Source organism: Podarcis pityusensis, assembly GCF_964106645.2.
Source record: "Podarcis pityusensis genome assembly, chromosome: 17".
NCBI lineage: Eukaryota > Metazoa > Chordata > Lepidosauria > Squamata > Lacertidae > Podarcis > Podarcis pityusensis.
Window position 1 is genome coordinate 4,851,963 of NC_138042.1, and position 19,991 is coordinate 4,871,953.

At 46.6% G+C, this 19,991-nt stretch overlaps 1 protein-coding gene across 5 annotated transcripts; it reads right to left on the minus strand.

Annotated features, from left to right (window-relative positions):
• PFKFB1 (6-phosphofructo-2-kinase/fructose-2,6-biphosphatase 1) lies at positions 1–19,968 on the minus strand. Of its 5 annotated transcripts, none has more exons than XM_080988209.1 (15): positions 19,624–19,968; positions 13,470–13,595; positions 13,250–13,346; positions 10,701–10,767; positions 10,543–10,617; positions 8,613–8,669; positions 8,103–8,224; positions 6,428–6,635; positions 4,788–4,934; positions 4,180–4,284; positions 3,816–3,945; positions 3,428–3,490; positions 2,058–2,122; positions 1,609–1,746; positions 1–531 (listed from the first exon to the last, which is right to left on the minus strand). In XM_080988209.1, exons 1-15 carry the CDS (start codon positions 19,661–19,663, stop codon positions 472–474), a joined length of 1,500 nt encoding a protein of 499 aa, XP_080844335.1. In that variant the 5' UTR covers positions 19,664–19,968; the 3' UTR covers positions 1–471. The 5 variants fall into 5 exon arrangements, with proteins under 5 accessions (XP_080844335.1, XP_080844334.1, XP_080844333.1 ...); XM_080988208.1 differs by lacking the exon at positions 19,624–19,968 and adding an exon at positions 17,887–18,086; XM_080988207.1 differs by lacking the exon at positions 19,624–19,968 and adding an exon at positions 14,156–14,315.
• Positions 19,969–19,991: the final 23 nt, after the last annotated feature.

Consider the following 19,991-nt stretch of genomic DNA (forward strand, 5'->3'; position numbering starts at 1 on the left):
TTATACTCGGATATAGAATATTTATTTAACTGCTTCTGTAATATGGATAACACACATTGTAAAGAGTGTTTTTTTTTCATTAAAACAAAATAAAAATATAGGGCACATCCAGTCGGAGCAAATGTTTTTATATCCTATTGAAAATGTAAGCACGTGCTAAACTGTCTCAAAATGAAAACAACAGGGCTTAAAATCCAGGCCTATCTTCATCCCGTCCCCACCCACCCCATTGTTTGTTTACAGCCTTTTTCTTTCTTAGTGAACAGTCTCTGCCAGGGCCTCACACATCCTATGGCAGGCAATCCTAGACCACAAATTGCTATTCAAGAGGCCCACTCACTCATAAGGCAGTGTGCAGGCAAAATGGTCCAGAACTCCTGCACCCACCACTATTTCTCTGGGTGGCACTGTGTTGCCTGGATGAGTGCCAGCAGAATGGAAGGTAGGATTCTCTTAATATAAGCAGCATGGTTAATAATGGTCTGGCACTGTGCCTAGTGCTTCCTCAGGATTTCTTGCTACATCCACATTCTGCAGAAAGAGAAAGGAAAAGAAGTGCAAGATGGTTGAACGGTGGCTTAAATTAGAAAACAAAGTTAGGGGGGAACTGAACACCCTATCCGCACCCAATTAAACTAGCGTGGTGAAATGGTTCCATTAGAATTGGAGCTGGAATGTCTGCACTGCACTCCTCTGTTCTGCCACCTCTATTTTATCATTTCTTCTAATGTGGACCAATATTTGGCCAAGACCACTGCACCGCTCCACCTTGCAAATATGATTTTCTTGTGTAATGTGAATTGACCAGCACAATGCAGCCTTGTCTTTAAGGTATTGCCATAATAATCTGCTCCCATCTCCCAGTATAGGCTTGCCATACGTTGGGAAAATTCCTGACACGTCCTGGTTTTCGGGTGTAAATAGGGTGTGGCGGGGGGGGGAGGATTTTGCACAATCGGCATAATGTCAGGGAAAACCCAGATGTATGGCAATGCAATGGAAAAAGCAGCGGAAACAGCTCCAGAAGCTTAACATCACTATTTTGGGGGGATGTTTCCCCAAAAAAGCTCAACAATTTTTGGATCTTCCTAAAAACTTTGCGGGTGTCAGGAATTTTTTGAAATATGGCAACCCTATCCCAGTAGCTACGAAGGAGAAATAATTTGCTTGGAAAACTACCCACACCTAATTAACCAGGTTAGCAAAAGAACCTGGATTTACAGCAAGTGAAGCCAATTAAGGTCTGTGGAGGGATAGTATTAGGTTAGTGAGCCGGATAGGGTAGAGCAAGACGATCGGGAGCCTGGGGCAGTGTGCGTGCCCTGTGCCCAGGGGCAGGGCCAGCCACCTGCGGGGGCTTTGAGGAGTCTGCCCACCTCCTCCCACTCAGCCGCCCTACAGCTGAGGAGGAGGAGGCAGGCAGACCGTTTGGGGCAGCGCGGAGCCTGCGGGCGCCCAAGACACCGCGTCACTCCCAAGAGAAACACATGGCTTGGGCGCGGTGAGTGCCGCCCAGCATTTTGTCACCCCCCTCAGTGGTGACACACAAGGCAGCCCACCCCCACCGCACCCCCCTTCCTCCACCCCTGAGGGTAGGGGAGTCTTTACCTGAGGGCCAAACAGGCAAGGGGGAGGGGACCGCCCCAGATCACTCCAGCAGGGTCGTTTGGTTGGCTGAGGGCTGGCCATTGGCACATTGTGGTGGTGCCGGTACAAGGGGGCCTGGCTAGCTTTGTAGGAAAGATGCTGGGAGTGGGGGTGGGGGTGGGAAGATAAGAGGAAAATATTACAGAGGGACAAATATGAGTATGAACAAGGAGGTCTTTCCTGTTGGAGGATCCCCATGGAGTGATGTCAGCAGGTAGGACTAAGTGGTGCAGCTGGTGAGCAAAGCTCTCGGTTCTCAACAGCATCACCTGGAGACAAGCTTTATAGCAAGCCACTGCTATGTGGAATTCTTCCAATTGCATGCAAGGTCTTTCAACAGACCCTTTCCAGAGGATCCAACTAGATCCTTGGTTAGGGATATTTCTCAATGTGGCAGGGTTCCCGCTTACCTGTGGCCGTTCCCGGTGTGTATTCACAGCCTCAATGTTGAGGAAAATCGATTCCACCTCGCAACCTGTCCCAAATAACAACCCTACAATTACTGAACATTGATGGATGTACCCAGCATTTACCAGGCCACCTGTGCCTTTTTTCAGCTCATGTGCATTTTGCAGTTAAAGGATAGGCTGGGACAAGCTTCTTTAGAGCCAGTGTGGTGTAGTGGTTAAGAGCGGCAGTCTTGTAATCTGGTGAACCGGGTTCGATTCTCTGCTCCTCCACGTGCAGCTGTTGGGTGACCTTGGGCCAGTCACACTTCTTTGAAGTCTCTCAGCCCCACTCACCTCACAGAATGTTTGTTGTGGGGGAGGAAGGGAAAGGAGAATGTGAGCCGCTTTGAGACTCCTTCGGGTAGTGATAAAGCGGGATATCAAATCGAAACTCTTCTTGTCTGAGGGAATAGTTAATTGTCCTGGTTGGAAACTGGGAGACTGACTTAGGCAGGACTAAAGGGAAGACCTTGGCAGCTCAAAGAGCATTCTGAGCTGGCGAACAGCACGGCAGTGAAGCTGTCTTGGACTCCCATCATGGCAGTTGTTGGTGGAGCTCTTGCTGGGGTTTTTTTTTTTTTTTACCCCTCTTCTTTTACCAGGCCTAGGCTGTTACCCTAGGAGAGTATAGCTGGGAGAGAGTCATCTGAGTGGTTTTTTAAAACAACACTTCATTATTTTTAATAGTGCCTGCAAAACTAAGAAGCCTTTCTTGAAGATTTAGATTAAAGTAACAACAGACAAAAAGTGAAGAGGAGCAATAGGGCGTTCATGGTTTAAAGTTGGCTTGCAAATTCTGGCTTCTTTGTAAGGCCATTGGCCTGATCCAGCAGCCTCTTCTTATGTTCTTATAAGAAATGTCAAGCTGTGGTTAACTGGCTTTATTGTCACGTGGAGGGATGAGTTCAAGAAGCTTGAGCAAAGGAGCTCATATGCATCTGGGCTTATTAGGCAAGCATTTGATTACTTGAAAACAGCCAGTATGTTTGCTTTTAATCTCCCACGGCCACAGCGAGAGAGGGAACGTACTGGAAGTGGGGCTAAGTGAATTCTCGACAGTTTTGGAATGACATGCTTTAAAGGGAGTAGGGAGGAAGACTTCCAAAGCACAAAGGATTTTGACAGGTGGATGGAATTTGGCTTGCAACGTAGGTCCTAATAGGGATCTTGCCCATGAAGCCAAAAAAGTTCCCCAGCCCCAAATTTTTTGGGGGGTAAGGTATCTCCCAGCTCTTTCTTAAAGCAAATAACCAGGACTTCTGAAATCCACCAGCAGGCCTCTTGCTTGAGGAAGGGGGTATTGAGTTGTTCTCCTAGATTCAGACACTCACCATAGGCCACAGGTGTGAGCTTGAGAACGGTGTGCAGCGGGCACTTGAGGTAAGGCAGCTCCTCTGAATGGAGAGAGAACAGCAAATGAGACAAAGAGGAGCACTGAGCAGGGATCCAGCCCCTTACTCAGTCTGTGGAGGGTGGTGTATTGGTGGGGAGAGGAAAACAACAGTCAGCCTCACTAGTGAATACTCCAAATATCAGATTGCAAGAGAGAAAAGCCATCATTTTCTGGCAGTGGGTGCATGAGGAGGAAATGCTATTTATGGGAGAATGCCCCACCCTCTGCAGGAGACCGTAGGGACTTGGGCTCAAAACTGCTGCCATACACATGATACTAGATTTGGGAGGGGGAGCTTGCAAATGCAGAACAGGGTACTCTGGTACCTGCACTCTTGTCCAAGAAGTAGGCAAGAAGGCAGCGCATGACAGCTTGATGGCAGATAACCAGCACGTTCTCTTGTCTCTCCAACTCCATTATGACAGGCTCCAAGCGCTGCACCAGATCCTCGTAAGACTGGGTGGATGTAAGCATTAGGTTATCCAGAGATGCCCTTAGTCCTGGCTTTGGTCCTAAGGCCCTCCCTCCCTCCCTCGAGGAGTTTCATAACTCTCTTCCATGGTAGGCTGCATGCTTCCTCTTTGCAACCAGCTCTTCCCATTGGGAGCCCGAGGTTCCACAGGTCAGCTCCCATGCGTGTGATGTGCTAAGTATGCTCAGCCCCCAGATGCCCCACTGGGCATTCCTTACCTCTCCCTTAGGATAGCGGTACCGATATTTGTCCTGGTCTCGTAGGGCAAACTCTTCTGGGAAGTGGTCCTGGATCTCTTCGTAGGTCATCTCCTCACAGACACCCTGGGGGCGAAATGAAGCTGGGATATCTGAATTCAGCCTACATTCTTGGCATAAAACAGGAAGGAGCATATACGCTGAAGGAAGGAGCTGGGATGTCTAGACTCCCTAGCTTTCTGGGGAGAAAGTGTGGTGTGGTTAAGAGCGGTAGACTTGTAATCTGGTGAACCGGGTTCGCGTCTCCGCTCCTCCACATGCAGCTGCTGGGTGACCTTGGGCCAGTCACACTTCTCTGAAGTCTCTCAGCCCCACTCACCTCACAGAGTGTTTGTTGTGGGGGAGGAAGGGAAAGGAGATTGTTAGCCGCTTTGAGACTCCTCAAGGTAGTGATAAAGTGGGATATCAAATCCAAACTCTTCTTCTAATAAGGGATTTTGGAACAGGAAGCCATGCCTCCTAGTAGCAGGCAGGGCTGGTGGATTAGGACCAAAGAAGCGCGAGACCCTAGTTCCTAGTTCCCCCACTGTGGGAAGAAGGGATTGTGCTCATTTCCTGTTGGTCCTCACCGCATCAATCTCGTTCAGGGCTTTCCACTGCTCGTAGGGCACATGCAGTGCCTCTGCCGTCTGGATTGTGCGCTTCATGTGGCTCGTCCATACTTTGAGGTCACGGATGCACTGGGAGCGGATGAAGCCAGCCAAGGCACAGGCGTACTGGCAGGCAGAGAGACAGAACAAGACAGAAGGTGAGGAGAAGCGCTGAGGGACAGAGGTTTGCTGTGAGGCAAGAGATTCTCAGACCTCTTTGGTGTGTGAATTTCTCCCAAAGTTGAGGGCAAGACACTGCAAGAACAAATGCACTTCTTTCTGCTATACAGTGGTACCTCTGGTTGCGAATGGGATCCGTTCTGGAGGCCCGTTCGCAAAATGAAAAGAGCGCAACCCGCAGCGGCGCATCTGCGCATGCGCGGGTTGCAATTCGGCGCTTCTGTGCATGCATGTGACGTCATTTTGCGCATGTGCGAGCAGGGAAACCCGGAAGTAACCCTTTCCGGTACTTGAGGTATGACTATACAGGTAATGGCATTGAGGAATCTATGTTGTGCATTCTCTGAGAGGGGAAGTGGTGGCAATTGTGTCTGCAAATTTATCACTCATGCGTGCACATCATCATCTTGGAGCTCAGGGACAGGTTTTTGTTAAAAGAGTCATGTAAACACTTCCATGTTAAAAATATTAACGGGAGACTGCTCATCAGGAATAACTTCGGTGGAGCTGTAACTGTGGAAACACTGAACAAACCTAGGTTCAAATATGTCTGGGAAATATGACAGCCTCTATGTGAGGGGTTGTATCCAATGAAGTTGCCCCGTTTGTGCAAGGACTTTCGCTTGTGCAACAGAACCTTCGCTCCATCGCCACCCCCTGTGCATCCTGCCATCTGTTCTGGTGCTTCCGCCACCCCTCCAGAGCATCTTATGTTGGCGGTGGGGAAGAGGGAGAGCAAGTTCTGTGAAAGTCCTTGCTTTGTTGAATGCAACTCTGCGCTTTTCCATGAAGCCCGTTGATTGTTAGCATTTTACTTATTCCACTTGTGAATCACTTCCCATAAAAAGTGATCTAAACATCAATAATAAAAAGTATACTTGAAAATAATTTCAAGGTCAATATAGATGCAGACTGGGATCGTCACCGTCACCATCCTTCACTCAAAAGGCTTATTGGGAAAGAAAGGTCTTCAGTGGGCACAGAAAGTATCATAGGAATTAGGGTTGCTATATTTCAAAAAGCAAAAACCAGAACACCACCAAAGTTGTTGAACTTTTTCTTTTACAAAAATGCCAAAAAACCCACGATTTTTCGATTGACTTGCCTGAGATCCAGGACAGAGTGCTGCCTTTCAGAAATTCCCTCAGACGTCAATTCAGCCTTTGAAATCCTGTTAATGTCTGGGGAAATCTGGACATATGGCCACCAGTAATGGGACATATGCCATTTCTTACCGCTTTACCCAGATAGGATTCTACTAGCTTTCCCAGTTTAGTTTGGAGGAAGCTGAAAACGGACCCGTCAACAAGGAGAAATCAACAAGGAAGGTTATTCCGAAATGGAAGTGACAGTGCTTCCGTCCTTCTTTAAACACAGGAATTCACAGTAAGAAAAACCTGTTTTTTGCCTTTTGATTGGCGGGTAGGGTTCCGCTGTACCTGTGTGCCACGCTCAGACAGTCCAGAGTCGCCCCCAATGCGGCCCCGCAGGTTGAGCTCGCTCTCCCCATGCCGACTGAGGTAGATGGAGCGGGGTGTCACGTGGATATTCATCAGGTAATAGACTGTGCGGCTCTGTACATGGTCCTGAACCCGGTTCACCAGGTACCGACTGCCAACGTTGAAGATTTTGATGTAGGACAGGGACCTGTGGATGTTGAGTGGGAGAGGGTGAGATTAGAAGCCCTTGCACAGTCCGTGTGAGACTCCCTGGGGAATTCTGCGCTGCTCATTCGTTGGGTAATAAACCTACGGAATTTTATACTACAGAATAATAATGAGTAGCTTACACAACACAAATGACTATTAGCCATGATAGTAATAATAGTAGTAATAGTAGTAGTAGTAGTAGTAATAATAATAATAATAATAATAATAACATTTTATTTATATCCTGCCCTCCCCAGCCAAAGCCGGGCTCAGAGTGGCTAACAACAATAAAAGTAACACAGCATTCTAAAATCAATTCATTCTAAAATCAATTCAGAATCAAATTAATGGCAACCATTGGGCTAGAGTTCTGTGAAGATTACCAAAGGAGGGGGTCAGACTGTGCCTCAGCCAAAGGCCTGGTGGAACAGCTCTGTCTTGCAGGCCCTGCGGAAAGATGTCAAGTCCTACTCTCTTGTGACAGAGCTTTCCACCTGATCGGGGCCACAGCCGAAAAAGCCCTGGCTTTGGTTGAAGCCAGCCTAACCTCCCTGTGTCCCGAGATCTCCAAGATGTTTTTATTTGAAGACCATAAGGTCCTCGGTGGGACAAACCAGGAGAGGCGGTCCCGTAGGTACGAGGGCCTAGAGCCAAAGATCGGCTCTGTGTACAGCAGCAGATCTGTGAATACAAAGTGCTGGGAACAGCAAAAGGCAACTGATGACATGCCCTGTCTATGAATTCCCTGAGGAATCTTGGGGAGCAAATTCAGTACTAAACTTTGGTGTATGAGATAGTCAAGAACCAGTAAGAAAGTGGGGTGATGGTTGCACGCTTCCCTGCAGTCTGGTATGAGGAAAGATAGTATAAACATGTTTTAAAACAGAGTAAATAGGTCCATAAATGGCTACAATCATGGCAGCTTAGTAGAGTCTCCATGTGCCAGGCAGTGTACTTCTTGAGAACCAAATGCTGTGGGGGAGAAAGGGGAAGTCCATCTTAACCCAGCAAGGCAGTTCTAATATTACATTTTTATGTTTAATGGAAGGCTCAGTTATTTTCAACCTCTTGCGTGGCTTGCTGCTGATGCTGTTTATAGATGGTTGAAATCCTCTTTGCTGCAAATTCAGACTCCCAGCAAGTTTGGTACAGTGGTACCTCGGGTTAAGAACTTAATTCGTTCTGGAGGTCCGTTCTTAACCTGAAACTGTTCTTAACCTGAGGTACCGCTTTAGCTAATGGGGCCCCCTGCTGCCTCCACGCCGCTGCCACACGATTTCTGTTCTTATCCTGAAGCAAAGTTCTTAACCCGAGGTACTATTTCTGGGTTAGTGGAGTCTGTAACCTGAAGCGTATGTAACCTAAGTGTATGTAACCCGAGGTACCAGTGTATATGGAATACACACAGCGTTCCCTCCCCTTTGCAAGGCAGGCCTTGCAAGCAGTGGCAGAACTGCCTTCTCACCTGTCCAAGTCGTCATCGAGTGGCTGGTAGGTTTTCTGGTAGCACTCGATCCGCTTGAGAAAATCCTCTACCACTTCATCTCGGTTGCAGTCCTTATAGTCAGGGCTGGTCAGCTTCACTTGCTGTGGGTGATGTGAGGAAGCAAAACAACAAAGCAAGGCAAGGGTGGAGAAAGGGACACGGACACACACACACAACCAGTCAGGCTGAATCCATATTGGTGTAAGCTTAAGAAAAAGGATGGTGTTGATCCTCTCCTGCCAGTAGGATGGCTGGAAAAGGATGCTAGGTTTGGGATGCTGTGCTTCATTGAAGGCAGGGCTCATAAGCACTTAGCCCCATTTTCAGTGCCAGAGAAATTCATTTCAGCTCACATTTTCATGTGAACCTATCTAGTCACCATTCCGCAGCCCATGCTTGCACTGGAACACAGGTGCCCTTGGGACATTCACACTTCTCTAAGCATTGCCACAAAGGCTGATCTGGTGCAAAAGAGAAGAGAGGTCTTACCTTGATATTCTCCTGGATGATATCAGGGTCATCGCAGATAGATTCAATGAAGAAGACCTGTAGTAACAGAGTGATATGTCATGGCAGGAGAACGTATGTGGTAGGCAAGCAGCTGCCATCAGAACAGTTTTCTTTGGGTGGCTGGAGCCAGATGGTTGCTTCCCCCCTCCCCAGAGAATATGAAGGAGTACAAAGTGGAAGGGTTGCTACTGGTGAGCAAATTTTACAGGCTTTTGTGGTGCTTTTAAAAAGTCTTCAAAATCTATTTGGCCAGAGCTGACAGTGCAAAGTAAGAAAGACAAATATACCCAGGAAACAAAATCTCTATCGTATTTATTTCAATTATTGGGGGGTGGAGACCATGTCTCCCATTTTCATTAACACATGCTGAGATTTCAACACAAATGTTGGTTTGGGTGCAGGGTTGTATTTATAAGGATCTCAGGTTTTGACTTTTATGCTTGCAGGTGTCTCATTGTGGTTGTAGCAATATGCTCTTCATTGTGCAAATAGCATCGTAATTTTTTTGATGGGGGATACCTGTTATCTCTTCCTTTTCCCCATATGAATCTCTAACCAAGGGCAATGCTTGGTACTTAAGGGTACTTATGCTATGTTACTGGCATAACATAAATTCACATGTGCTAATTTATATGAATAGATGTCTCTGGGAAAGTAAGTGTGTGGCTGGGGTCTCACCAGAACCGCACTTTCTAATTTTCCCAGCTGCCGTGTGTGTGTGTGTGTGTGTGTGTGTAAAATGTGGCAGGAGATCTGGAGCCCACTGAAAAAGACCCCCGTTGTCCGCTAACAGTGAATGAGCAAAGGTATGCCCATCAAGCAAACCCTTAGTTTTCATAATTCATTCTGTATAAATTTTGTATAAAATCATTCTGATAGAAAAATACAATTAAAAAAATATGTTTACAACTGTTTAAAAACCTCTAAAACAATTAAAGCCCAATAAAACATCCATAATAAATTTAGGAACAGATGTAACCAAATTATGTATCCAGATAGACCTGTTGAAACAGAAAAGCTTTCAGCAGATGTCCAAAATGGAACAGTGATGGTGCCTGCCTGATATCAACAGGCAGGGAGTTCCAAAGTGCTGCCGCCGCCACCTTAAAGAAGGGGTCAGCAAACTTTTTCAGCAGGGGGCTGGTCCACTGTCCCTCAGACCTTGTGGGGGGCCAGACTATATTTTGGGGAAAAAATAAAAAATGAATGAATTCCTATGCCCCACAAATAACCCAGAGATGCATTTTAAATAAAAGCACACATTCTACTCATGTATAATAATAATTAATTATTTGTACCCCGCCCATCTGGCTGGGTTTCCCCAGCCACTCTGGGCGGCTTCCACAAAGACCAAAAATAAACACCAGGCAGGCCCCACAAATAACCCAGAGATGCATTTTAAATAAAAGGACACATTCTACTCATGTAAGAACACGCTGATTCCTGGACCATCCGCGGGCCGGATTAAGAAGGCAATTGGGCTGGATCAGGCCCCCGGGCCTTAGTTTGCCTGCCCATGCCTTAAAGCAGGTATGTCCAACAGGTAGATCGTGATCTACTGGTAGATCACTGGACGTCTGTGGTACATCACTGGTAGATCACTGTCTCCTCCCAAAGAAGTTTAACAAGTTTGGTTCCCCTTTTTTGCCCTGCACCCCCAAAAAACGGGTCTTTCCTCGTCTCTAAAAAGAGCTCAACAACTTTGACCTGAACCGCCCAAAAGGGGGTAGATCACTGCCAGTCTTTGTGAGTACCGTAGATTGCAGTCTCTTGGGAGTTGGCTACCCCTGCCTTAAAGGAATACTCCTAAATGCAGAATTTAGAACCCAAGTTCCCTTCACACACAACTTTTGGCACAGGGGACTCTGACTAACTCCTCTGCCTACGGGCTGCTCACTTGACTGCTTACTTTGTAGCCGTTCTCCTTGGCAAACTGCAGGATTAGGGTCCGCCGTTCCCGCGTGGTGTTGGTGGCATCAAAAACCTGTGCAAGGGAAGAGCGAGGCAGTGGAACAAGGGTGCAATCTAAGGAACTCTTAAGAGGGATACGGGCTTTTGCCTCCTTACCGCAACTTGTCCCTCTTCCACACTCAGATAGGTTTGGACGTCCCGAAGAGCGGCTAATGCACACTGTCTGTTGGCGAATATGAGGAGAAGTGAAAACCCACCTCCAGACTTGGGTAATAATAACCAAACCTTTTGTTTTTATACGGCACTTCAGAGCATTCAAAGCACTTCACAGTCCTCACGACACCCTTGCAAGGTGAGTCAGTATTATGGGGAGCAAAGGGTGGCCTGCTCAAGTGCAGAGCTGGGGAACCGATGGTCCTCCAAATGTACCGTATTTTTCTGTCTATAAGACACCCCCATTTATAAGATAAGATCATACTTTATTCGCATTAGCCAATGGCCATAGCAACAGTAAAACATTACAGTACAGTCATACCTTGGGATAAATACGCTTCAGGCTGAGCACTTTTGGGTTGCAGTCCACGGCGACCCGGAAGTAATGGAGTGCGTTAATTCCAGGTTTTGCCGTTCGCGCATGCGCAGACGGTCAAAATGACATCACGCGCATGCACGGAAGCGGCGAAACGCGACCCGTGCATGCGCGCTGTTGCATCTTACGTTCTGTTTGGGATGTGAACGGGGCTCCGGAACGGATCCCCTTCACATCCTGAGGTACCACTGTATATGCAGAAATGGAAATTTGATATAAGAGCACAATTTAAAGTCCTGAATCAGCCGTCAGTTAGTGGCCCTTATTTTGATTGCCTATGAACCTAGCAACCTTTGCTGTTATCTGCTCATTTTGATCTGATAGAAGAAAGGACATTATGGCAGTGGTTGAGTGCCCTGGGATGGTTAATATGTCGCCTCCTATTTTGGGGGACTCAGATTTAAGAAAATGGGGGGAGATGTATCCGTGTATAAGACGCCCCCTAATTTTTGACATTATTTTTTAGGGGGAAAACCTGGTCTTATACACGGAAAAATACGGTAACTGGACTACAACACCCATCATGCCTGCCCATGCTGGCTGGAGCTGATGGGAGTTGGAGTACAAACATCAGGAGGGCCACACGTTCCCCACCTCTGACCTAGCGTGTTCACAGTGAAAGCGAAACCTCGATATGGAGGGACTTCCTGTGTAAGAAGTTGCAGTTTAGACATTCCATTCCACTAGCTCTCTGCCATTATTTACATTTATTCAATTTAATGCTTGTTTGGGGCCGATGGGAATTGTAGTGAAAGATGGCTAGATAAGCCCTGGTAGGGGGAGGCTGTCCTGTACTCAGCCCTCCAGCGGGGGCTCTGAACTGGCTCAGATGGTCCCTTTTATTTCTCTTGGAGATTTGACACTGAGTCTTATCTTCAGCCTAGCCTTGTGGAATTTTTTATTTTTATTTTAATCTTGGCTCTTTCTATTGTTGATTCTTGTTACTCACATCTGCAGCATAGCTTCGGGCAACAGCTTCAAGGTTATGGGGAAAAGTTGGGCATGTTTCTCTCTGACATTGAAAAACACTGTTTGAAAGGATTATCTAGGAATGTGGCAGACAGGGGGAGGGTATTAAAAAAAAATAACACCAAAGTCTGTTGCTGGCGTTTGACACTGAAATGCTTCTAGCTTATAACCTGGCAGCAGCGAGAAGCCTTGCTGGCCAGGTTGAAAGGCAAATGTAAGCTCTGGGATCCTGTGGAGTCTGAGCTGTGGTGATCTGCTACATACAGCACCCTGGCCACTACATGAGGGGTGGGGAGCCTGTGGCCCTGCAGTAATTCCATGGGCATTGAACCAGGTGACAAAGTCCTGCTGGAAAATGAAGTCAGCATCCCCATAAAGCTTGTCTGTGGAAGGAAGCATGAAGTGCTCCAAAATCTCCTGTCATCAGCTGGTGTTGGTCCACTGTGCTTCATTAAGTCCAGGGTCAACACAGCCGTCTACCAGGAGACTTTGGAGCACTTCATGCTTCCTTCCGCAGACGAGCTTTATGGGGATGCTGACTTCATTTTCCAGCAGGACTTTGGCACCTGCCCACACTGCCAAAAGTACCAAAACCTGGTTCAATGCCCATGGGATTACTGTGCTTGATTGGCCAGCAAACTTGCCTGACCTGAACCCCATAGAGAATCTATGGGGCATTGCCAAGAGAAAGATGAGAGACATGAGACCGAGCAATGCAGAAGAGCTGAAGGCTGCTATTGAAGCATCCTGGTCTTCCATAACACCTCAGCAGTGCCACAGGCTGATAGCATTCATGCCACACCACATTGAGGCAGTAATTGATGCAAAAGGGGCCCAAACCAAGTACTGAGTACATATGCATGCTTCTACTTCTCAGAGGTCCAATATTGCTCTATTTGCAATCCTTGTTTTGCTGATTTCATTTAATATTTTAATTTTCTGAGATTGTTAATTTGGGGTTTTCATCAGCTGTATGCCATGATCATCACAATTATAACAAATAAAGGCTTGACATATGTCGCTTTGCATGTCATGAGTCTATCTCATATATTAGTTTCACCTTTTAAGTTGAATTACTGAAATAAATGAACTTTTCCATGATATTCTAATTTTCCGAGTTTCACCTGTAGGTGGGAGAATTCCTCACCTCCGGATCTGCATGGCCTCTTCGTTGTCTGGTCTGAAAAACTCGTAATTCTTGTAGGTCTGGACGGCTTCACGGCGATACTGCCCAACGTTGAACACTGGGGAGATGAAGACCAGGATGGGCTGGGTCTCTTCAAGGATTACCCTTGCCCCAGCAGTGTGGCTTCCCCCTCTGATCTAAGCTTCCACCCACCCTGAACAAACCCCTTCCCCACCATTACCTTTAGTGGGGGTCCCGATCCAGTTGAGGTAGCGGGTGAGTTTTTTGGAGATGTAGGTTTTTCCTCGAGCGGGCAAACCCACCATGATCACCATGGTTGGTGAATTGGTGAACTGTGGCACGGAGGCTGTAGAGAGAGGCAGAAAGAGGAACTGATGTGATGAAGCCAGTGCTATGTGATGAAGCCAGAGAGCGCCCGCAAAACCTCGGGAGCTCCCGAAGCTTCAGTACCCTACCTTAAACTTTTGCATCTTTTTCTACACTACTGTAGTTATAGTCCCTGAATTCTAGCATTCCTAGAACCACCAGAGACCTTTGAGCAAAAAAAGACGACAAGGGAAGCCTTATGCCATAGGCAGTTGTTTTATCCAAAGAATCTTGGGAACCATATTTCACCCTGCCCAGAGCCACAATTCTCAGCACCTTTAGCAAACTACAGTTCCCATGATTCAAGTCATGTGCTTTAAAGGTGTGGTGTGTACACAGCCAGGGTCTCTTCTTCACCAGAAGTTGGGCTGATGTCAGCCCGTTCGTTAAATACAAATATTGCCCCGTCTACATTTCCCTCAAGTTAAAAGGCTGTTCCTCGATCAAGCTAATTCCTCCGGCCTGGTGCTGAATAAAATAGATCCTGGCCTTCTTTGGGGAGAAAGAACCCACATCGGAGCAGAACAGATCCCAACTCACATCCCCTGCGTTGCTGCAGGCGTTTGCTGGTGCGGGGAATCCATACTTTCTGCAAAGGCGTCTGAGTGAGCTCGCCAAACGCTCCAGACATCCTGCTGATCGCCTACTTGTTCTCCAAAACTGGACTGTCTGGCTCTTGCCGGAGGCTCCAGATTACTGATTGTCATGTGTGTGTTTGTGTATGCAAGCAAAATAGGTTCAGTGTAGGACAGTTTGGCCATTGAACTCCCACCGCTGTGTACACTACAGATAACTTGGAGATAACGAACGACCGAGCTCACTTTACTATTGGGGAGAAAGTTCCTTGCTGTTCTTAACATTTGCTAGTCGAGGGAGCTGGTGCCATCTAGAAATGGAAGCCCTCCGACCCCCGCGACCCCCAGCAATGCCTTTCCCCTGCCTTCCCGATCCATTCTGTTCTTCTGAACTGACGCAATGTAAGAGTTGACACCTCCCAAGGTCAGAGACCCCATATCCCAATTCCGATTTTACAGGTAAAGGTAAAGGGACCCCTGACCATTAGGTCCAATCGTGGCCGACTCGGGGGTTGCGGCGCTCATCTCGCTTTATTGGCCGAGGGATACATACAGCTGTGGCCAGCATGACTCTGGCGAACCAGAGCAGCGTACGGAAACGCCGTTTACCTTCCCGCCAGAGTGGTACCTATTTATCTACTTGCACTTTGACGTGCTTTCGAACTGCTAGGTTGGCAGGAGCAGGGACCGAGCAACAGGAGCTCAGCCCGTCGCGGGGATTTGAACCGCCGACCTTCTGATTGGCAAGTCCTAGGCTCTGTGGTTTAACCCACAGCGCCAGAGTGGTTAGCTAATACCACTATGGAATTTTGCCCTTAGGGTTGGATCCAGGGCACTATGCAACTAGGGCAGGCTTCCTCAACCTCGGCCCTCCAGATGTTTCTGGCCTACAACTCCCATGATCCCTAGTTAGCAGGACCAGTGGTCAGGGATGATGGGAACTGTAGTCTCAAAACATCTGGAGGACCGAGTTTGAGGAAGTCTGAACTAGGGGGTCCTGCTAATAGAAGCTTATGCAAGGACTTCTGCTAACATAACGTTTCCCCCTCTTCTCTTCCTATGCCCCCAAAAGTGATTCTGTGGGGGCTGGGAGAACCCCCAGAGCAGCCCAAGAGGGGAAATGGGGCTGGTTCTGTCTGGCAAGTTGAAATACTTACGCTGAAGGAACAATTCCCATAGTGCTGCCTTGAATTCCTCCCAGAATTCCCACAAATAGAATAACTTTTTAAAATGTGCGAGTTTGCATAATTTAGTGACAGTTTTCTTTTGTAAATTTTGAATTAAAATTCTGTTTAAATGACAAATTATGAAACAGGAAGAAACAAGAAACAGAGGACTATAAATAGTGGTCATTACATTAAATCCCAGCCTCCCTGTCCAGTAAATGAAATCTTTATCAGTTTCCTATGTTTTGAGGAAAACTTGCCAACCTATTTTCCTTTACAGCTGTATAGACTACAGCAGTGTTTGTCAAACTTGGGTCTCCAGCTGTTGTTGGACTACAACTTCCATCATTCATAGTTAGAAGGACCAGTGGTCAGGGATGATGGGAGTTGTAGTCCAACATCAGCTGGAGACCCAAGTTTGATAAACCTTGGATTAGAGGCTTGTTTTTCTAAATAAATAAGTAAATAAAAGCAGAGAACTTCAGGCTTGTGCACAAGTGGTGGAATCAATTCTGTGTTGCCTGTTGGTGCGATCACAACCATGCAGATTTCCAAAGACCCCACCACATCCAATTCCTCTTAAAGGAAAAACCTGACCATGCTAACAGCAACACAGCACCAACTAACTTGTTTTCTGGCTTTTTAAAGTGCAGGCCTTAAGGTCAGTGAGGGTGGGGAGAATGGATGACCTTGAATCAGTACTAGAACCAGCGTCAGAGTCAGCTTGTATGCTCAACCCAGGAAGACCCATGCCAAAGTGCCAGATTCTGGGGCAAAGTGGAAAGTTTTCAATTCCTGGTGAGGTTTACTGTGGACACCTTGCTGGTTTATTGAACGGCAGGGGTACGTACTAGAGCTGGAGGCTTACACTAGGTGGCACTGTAGAAGAGCCTTTCTCAACCTTGGGTTCCCAGATGTTGTTGGACTACAACTCCCATCATCCATAGCCAGCAGGGGCAACAGTCAGGGATGATGGGAGTGGTAAGTCCAACAACTTCTACCCAAGGTTGAGCAAGGTTGTTGTAGAGAATTCTAAGAAGTGGTTTTCAGATGGTACCTCTTGAGAAACAACTAGAAGCAGCCATAAACTCATGTGATTGGGGGGGGGGGGAGAAGCCGACCTTCTCTATTCTGTTGAGAGTTCTAAATTTGCTAAGCCCCTGGGCGTCAACTAAAAGCTATAATGTATGGGAAAGGGTATTTTTATTTTAAAAAGCTCAGCTGTAGATTTCCAAGGGCCCTCAGTGGATACAGGGCACCTGGACCCAAGCTACAAAGAATAACCTTATCTACCATTGTTTGCTTTTTTGCTCTAATTGGCTTCATCAAGTGTATATTGTTTCGCTAACATTTCCCAGGGACAATGAGAGATAAACAAGATGACTTCTAGAAGAGCTGACATGAGATCAAAGTGCAGCAAGATCTTATAAATAATTAACACAGCTGACATTTTGCAAAACATGAACACTCCTCCAAAAAAGAAAGTAAAATCCCCAGTAAAACAGCCCAGTGTTTAACGTTAAATAATGCATTAGTATGTTTTGTTGTTGTTTGCTTCTGACTTCATTAAGAACGTCATCTGAAATTATTCAAGTTTTAAATGCATAGATTAAATTTTACTTAATCCCACCATTGGCAGGGAAGTAAGGAACGTGGGCAAAAAGTTACAGAGGAGACCCATCAGGAACAGAGACCGCAATCCACTGATGGTCACATTGACACCATACAATTCCCAGCACATTCTACTGACTATGGTTCCCAGAATTCCCCACAACTGTTAAAGTAATGTAAGAGTTCTTTAACTGTATGGTGTGGATACAACCAGGGCTTGTGCAAGAATAATATCCCGGGGTTTGTGTACCCTAAATCGATAACAACAAGCTGCAGATTCTCACAGAATATTTTCCACTAGATGGCCACATGGCAAAAGTAAAAATGGGCAAAGCGAAAGCAGACTTTCACCAGAGTGAGCACAAGCTCCTTGGGGGATGAAGCAGGCTGTGCATTCAGATAAATACATTGACAACACAGCATCCAGAGTTTATTGGACTCCTGTGTTCCACACGGGGATGATCATTTTGAGCATGCCCATTTCAACACAGGTTACGCATTGCTTCACGCAGCTTAGCAAATTCTCTGCAGGCTTATAGCCCGTGTTTGGGCAGCATTTCAGCAAGATGTGCAGACAACTCTCTTCAGCCTGCTGTAGCTTGCATGTGTGCTAGGCCAGGAAATACAATATGCCTTATGCAACTCAAGGATAAACACTGTGGGCTTTGATGAGGGTTAACAGCAAGGACAGAAGAGAAAGGGAAGGGAACCAGGCACCTTCCCAGGGCATTGGACAACTCCCACCAGGGTTAAGGACTCCCCTTTTTCCCACACTAGAAATATCCGTAGGTTTGCCATGCTTGAGCCCCTAGGGAATGGACAGTTAGAGGACACCCTGGCTGAACTGCTTAGACACCCACCCAACGTCTTCTTAGAACTGTCATCTGTCTTCCTGACTGCCGACTGGGACATGCCCTACCTGGGATTTTGGCAGGTTTTTCCTCCATTGCTGATCGGTCTCCCTTATCTTCTAGGAGCCGTGGCATTGGGGGATCTGCCGGGTCACTACAGCAAGGAGGATTTCCCTCGGGGTCAAGTTTCGTGCTGCTGGGGTGTCATTCATAGCAGCTGCTCAGCCAGAGGCAAAACAATCCGGGGAGTCTTTCCACAAGAAGCCATGTGGCCTTGACGGAAAGGTCAGCACTAATATTATCCCTGCAGCTGGAGGAAGGCGGAGGAGGAGGAGACAAGGCTTGGGAGTATGAGACAAGACCATGGCCTGGCTCAGAGAAGAGCAGGGGTGTGTGTGCTGCAGGCAATCTTTTAGGACTGAGAGTTGATTAAAATAATTGCAGCTGTTTTATGTAGCTTAGGCAATCAGGGATCTTTCATCAGGACAAACATGCAGCCTTCTCCATATCTGGGGAATGTCCGGATTTCGATAAGAGCCTAGTGCTTGTTGTTAGGGCTGCCAGATGTTATTTATTTCAGAACTGAGTGTCAGGGCCAAACTACAGTTGATTGAATCTACTGATTTGGATTGTTACTGTTTTATAATCTTAAAGTAGTTGGGGGTAGGGGTGTTGGGAAGTATATAGAAGGGATCTAAGCATTTTCCCCAGCTGAAATTCCCACCCAGTACCCTGAAACAGAAATTAGCCCGACTAGAGAGGAAATATAGGTATGTATTGTAACAGCCTTTTTACCCAAGGAAAATTTATAGCAGCTTGGGGAAGTGGGGTGATTTTGATCAGGGAAGCAGCAAGGGGGACAACTTTTAACGCTTCCTTCCCCAAGTATTGCTGCCCCCATCCAATTCAGTTCAAAACTAAGTTGCCAACCCTGATTAAAAAACACACACAGAGAGAGAAAACATGGATCTTGTGCAGTTTCTCATTTTAAAACTCAGTTAAATCATAGCCCTATCAAAACTACCCAAACAAAATGAAAGTTTGCTTCTACAGTCCTCATGCTAAGCACACTTACTCAGGAATAAGCATCATTTTGTTGTGGAAAAGGAAGTATTTTAAATGTCAAATAATACTAAAAACTAGAGCATTTGTAACTATGTATGTTTGGTCAGCCAGCTAGCTCCTATGTTGTTGTTTTTTAAGATACTGTGCCAACCAGCGGCTGCACCAGTGCATCCTGGCATGCCCATACTGGCCATAGCTGTCAACTTTTGGATTTGAAAATAAGAGATCAGCAGCCTCACCTGTCCCAGAGACAGTCTACGGGATATCTAACAATCCGGGATAGCAGCAGGAAACGGCGCTGAAATAAGGGAATTTCCTGCAAAAGAAGGTTGACAGCTATGATACTGGCCCAGGTGCTGATTCTGCTGCCACTCTGTATGCAGCCATTTGTGGACCCTACAGCAGTGTATCTCAACCTTTTTTCTGACCATGGCTCCCTTCCAGCCTTGTTTTCTTCATGTGGCCCCCTGTCCTACCGGTAGAAAGGTAGCTATTTTGTTTGTAAATAGAACATATTTTATTTATATTTTTTTATAATTATATAATTGCACCGTGGCCCCCTTGAAATATCCTGGAGGCCTCATGGGGGCCATATGGCCCCCGGTTGAGAAACACTACACTGGAGTGTGGTGTCAATGTTCAGCGCTAGCTGCACTGCCCAATTAAACCATGTTCTTATGAGCTTGCACAGAGTGCACTCCTTACAGAGTTTGGTAATGATAACCTGCTCCTGAATGTACCTGAAATTAGAAAGCCAGAGTCAAAACATGTGGCTTCCATGGAGCCTTAAACGCCTTCATTTTCATGGTGTTGGCCTCAGGGGCTGCGTAACAGAAGGATGAAGGATCCAGCCATCCTTGGCGTAAAGATGCAAGTTTCCCAACATAGCAAAATTCTCTGGACCGTCTGAACCACACCACCATGGTTACTTCTTTTGCAAATACTTTAGTGATTGCTTATCAATTAATAGCCTGATGATATCCCATTTAGGACAATAACTTCCCAAATCAAATCATGCTAAGCTGGTTTGTAGGCAATTATTTGGCTGGCTCTATTTCTCTCTTTCTTTTTTTACTGCAGAAGGGAGAGGCGGTTCTTTGTTTCCCAA

Bases quoted from the DNA above. Each gene is read 5' to 3' on its own strand.
- PFKFB1 (XM_080988207.1), bottom strand. From the start codon at position 14,246: ATGTCTGGAGCGTTTGGCGAGCTCACTCAGACGCCTTTGCAGAAAGTA. The intron at 8,225-8,612 runs GTAAGACCTCTC...CATCACCCACAG, and splicing joins TCATCCAGGAGAATATCAAG to CAAGTGAAGCTGACCAGCCC. The intron at 532-1,608 runs GTAAAGACTCCC...CTCTTTCTGCAG, and splicing joins CTTGCCTGTTTGGCCCTCAG to AATGTGGATGTAGCAAGAAA.